Below are 2738 nucleotides of genomic sequence, written 5' to 3'. Positions count from 1 at the left end.
GGGTCTTCAAGTTGGCCAAATCCTGGCCCACTTTAAACACTCTCATTAAGATCATCGGCCACTCCGTGGGTGCTCTCGGAAACCTGACCGTGGTCCTGACCATTGTGGTCTTCATTTTCTCCGTGGTTGGCATGCAGCTTTTCGGCACCAAGTTCAACAAGACCGTCTCTACCGGCCAGGAGCAGCGCATGCGGCGCTGGCACATGGGCGATTTCTATCACTCCTTCCTGGTGGTGTTCCGCATTCTCTGCGGGGAGTGGATCGAGAACATGTGGGAATGTATGCAGGGCATGGATGGCTCTCCGCTGTGCGTCATTGTCTTCGTGCTGATCATGGTGGTGGGAAAGCTCGTGGTGAGTCCCGGCTTCCTTTCCATCCTTTTCCTCTTCCCTCCCACCCAGCTTAGTAACCCGTCAAGTCCGGTTTGCACTGCTCATATTCTTGGCTGTGTAGCCTTCCCCTGAAGTGTGGTTAATTTACCAGGAGCAACACTTTTTCTTTTAAAACAATCTTATTTTGCACACCATTCCCAGTTCTCTCTTCTTCCCATCTTCCCGCTCCCTCCACATTCTCCCCACCCCACTCCCACCCACTCCTCAGAGAGGGCGAGGCCTCCCATGGGGAGTCAACAAACCCTGTCACATCACTTGAGGCAGAACCAGGCCCTCCTCCCTGTATCTAGGCTGAGCAAGGTATCCTTCCATAGGGACTGGGCTCCAAAGAGCCAGTTCGTGCACTAGGGATATAAACACTAGCAGTGGAACCAGTATTTATCCCACACACTGCCCAAGCCACACAGCTGTCACCCACATTCAGAGGGTCTAGTTCGGTCTTATGAGGCTGGGAGCAACATTTTAAAGAAAAGGGACCCTCTCCTGATAGCCATCAATTACAAATATCTCCTTGGGTAGGGGTGGGACTTCACAGCCCCTTCCCCTCTCCAGGCTGGGATTTGGTCCAGCTTAGGCCTGAACAGGTTTGTGCATGCTGTCGTAACTGCTGTGAGTTTGCGTGTTCAGCTGCCCTGCTATGGCTCAGCGGTCATGAGTCTTAGAAATATGCACAAGAGGGTGTGGGAAAAGAACTCACGGGGGAAGATCTCGATGTACAAGCACAAGGGCCTAAATTCCATCCCAGGACTAAGGAAAATGAAAACCTCGTGTGGTGGCTGGCGCTTCTGTGCCAGTGCTGTGGGAATGTGGAGACAGGCCATCCCTGAGACTCACTCGTTAGCCATCCTAGCCTACCTGGTGAGCGTCAGGCCAGGGAGAGACATTGTCTCAAAACACCAAAGCAACAGGCAGATGGCTCCAGAGGAACAAGATCTGAGGTTGACCTCTGTCTGTACAGCCCTCTCACACCACACACGTACACACACACATGCATATGCACACATGTACACACCCACACCCATACACATGTGTATACACATAGACACACACATCACACACATACACACATGAAAAATGGTCCTCCCTCTGGGTCTTCTCATGACTCTAATTCCTAGAAGCATTAAGTAACAAAGTGAACAAATCTGTCTGCAGGTAGAAAAGGTCTTTGTTCTTTCTCCAGAACCTTCTACTGTCGGGCTTCCTTACTGTGGAAGCAGCTTGAGTCTTTTCCTACAGCCGGCAGCTTAGATGTCAAGGAGGAGGCTAATTAGACCCCTATCAGTGAGGACGTGAAGAGATAAGGGCACATAAAGATCCTTGGACTTGAAACCAGAAGGAGGGGTCATGGGGCAGATGTAAGGAACTGTCTCACAGATAGCTTTATCCGGAGTGCCTAGAAAATGGTCTGCACAGCTGGCAAGTGAGCCAATGTTCAGGGGAGCGGACATCGCTAATGGGAGGTGGAGGAGAAGAACTTTGAGACAGGATCTGTGGACGGCTGTGATAGTTGAGAAGGTGCAGGAGAAACGCAAAGAAAGGTTCAGAGCGAGGAATTCTGGTGAAGCTGGAGATCTCTGACGAGATCTATGCATACCCTCAGAGCACTGCTCAGCAGAGGGCAGCTCACAACCACCGGGAGCCCCTGCAGCTGGTGGTCTGAAGCCTTCTGGGCTCCGGAAGCACCTGTGTACACAGTGCGCATGTGTGCGCACACACACACACACACACACACACACACACACACGAGTAAACAATAAAAGGAATCTTAAGTTAAAAGATAAATTTGTGTACAAACATAATATATTAATTGTGACATTTACATATATAACTTATTGTTTTTTCTTATTTTCATGTGTATGCAGAATGTCATGAGTGTGTATGCTTGTTCTCATGTGTATGGGCATGCGTGTGTGTGTGTGTGTTGGAGGGAGGTGTGCAGAGAACCTAAAGTGATGTCAGAAATCATCCTGATCACTCTTCCATCTTGTTCTCTGAGGCCAGACCTCTCAGTCAAGTCCAGAGTGCCCAGATCTGGCTGTCCTGGCAAGCCAGCTTGCTCGGAGCTTGACTAGCTGTCTCTGAGCCTGGGATCCCAGGTGGGCTTCCATGCCCACCTGGCACTTCGGTGGAGATTTGAACTCTAACCATCTCAAGATTTGCCCTGTGAACCTCTTCCCTGCACCCCGTCCCCGTCCCCAGGGATTCCTGTTGTGCCCTCCCCACCCCAGCAGGACCCTTTCTGCTTCCCTGTTTCTATTATTACCTCTGCCTCAAAAAAAGCCCTCTTAATCTTGTAGTTTCCTTTCTATTTCATGTCTGACACCCACCCACTCACCTACCCACTCA

General features: G+C 50.5%; 1 protein-coding gene across 1 annotated transcript in view; it reads left to right on the top strand.

Annotated features, from left to right (window-relative positions):
* Positions 1-2738, top strand: part of Scn11a (sodium voltage-gated channel alpha subunit 11) — a 72305-nt gene that overhangs the window by 36991 nt on the left and 32576 nt on the right. The window contains exon 14 of the mRNA XM_005348214.1: positions 1-353. Coding sequence (XP_005348271.1) covers positions 1-353 — 353 coding nt within the window. The remainder of the gene's footprint in view (positions 354-2738) is intronic.

This window comes from Microtus ochrogaster, chromosome 5 (genome assembly GCF_000317375.1).
Source record: "Microtus ochrogaster isolate Prairie Vole_2 chromosome 5, MicOch1.0, whole genome shotgun sequence".
NCBI classification, from domain to species: Eukaryota; Metazoa; Chordata; class Mammalia; order Rodentia; family Cricetidae; genus Microtus; species Microtus ochrogaster.
The sequence above is the reverse complement of the archived record's forward strand: the minus strand, read 5'-3'. Positions and strand labels throughout refer to the sequence as shown.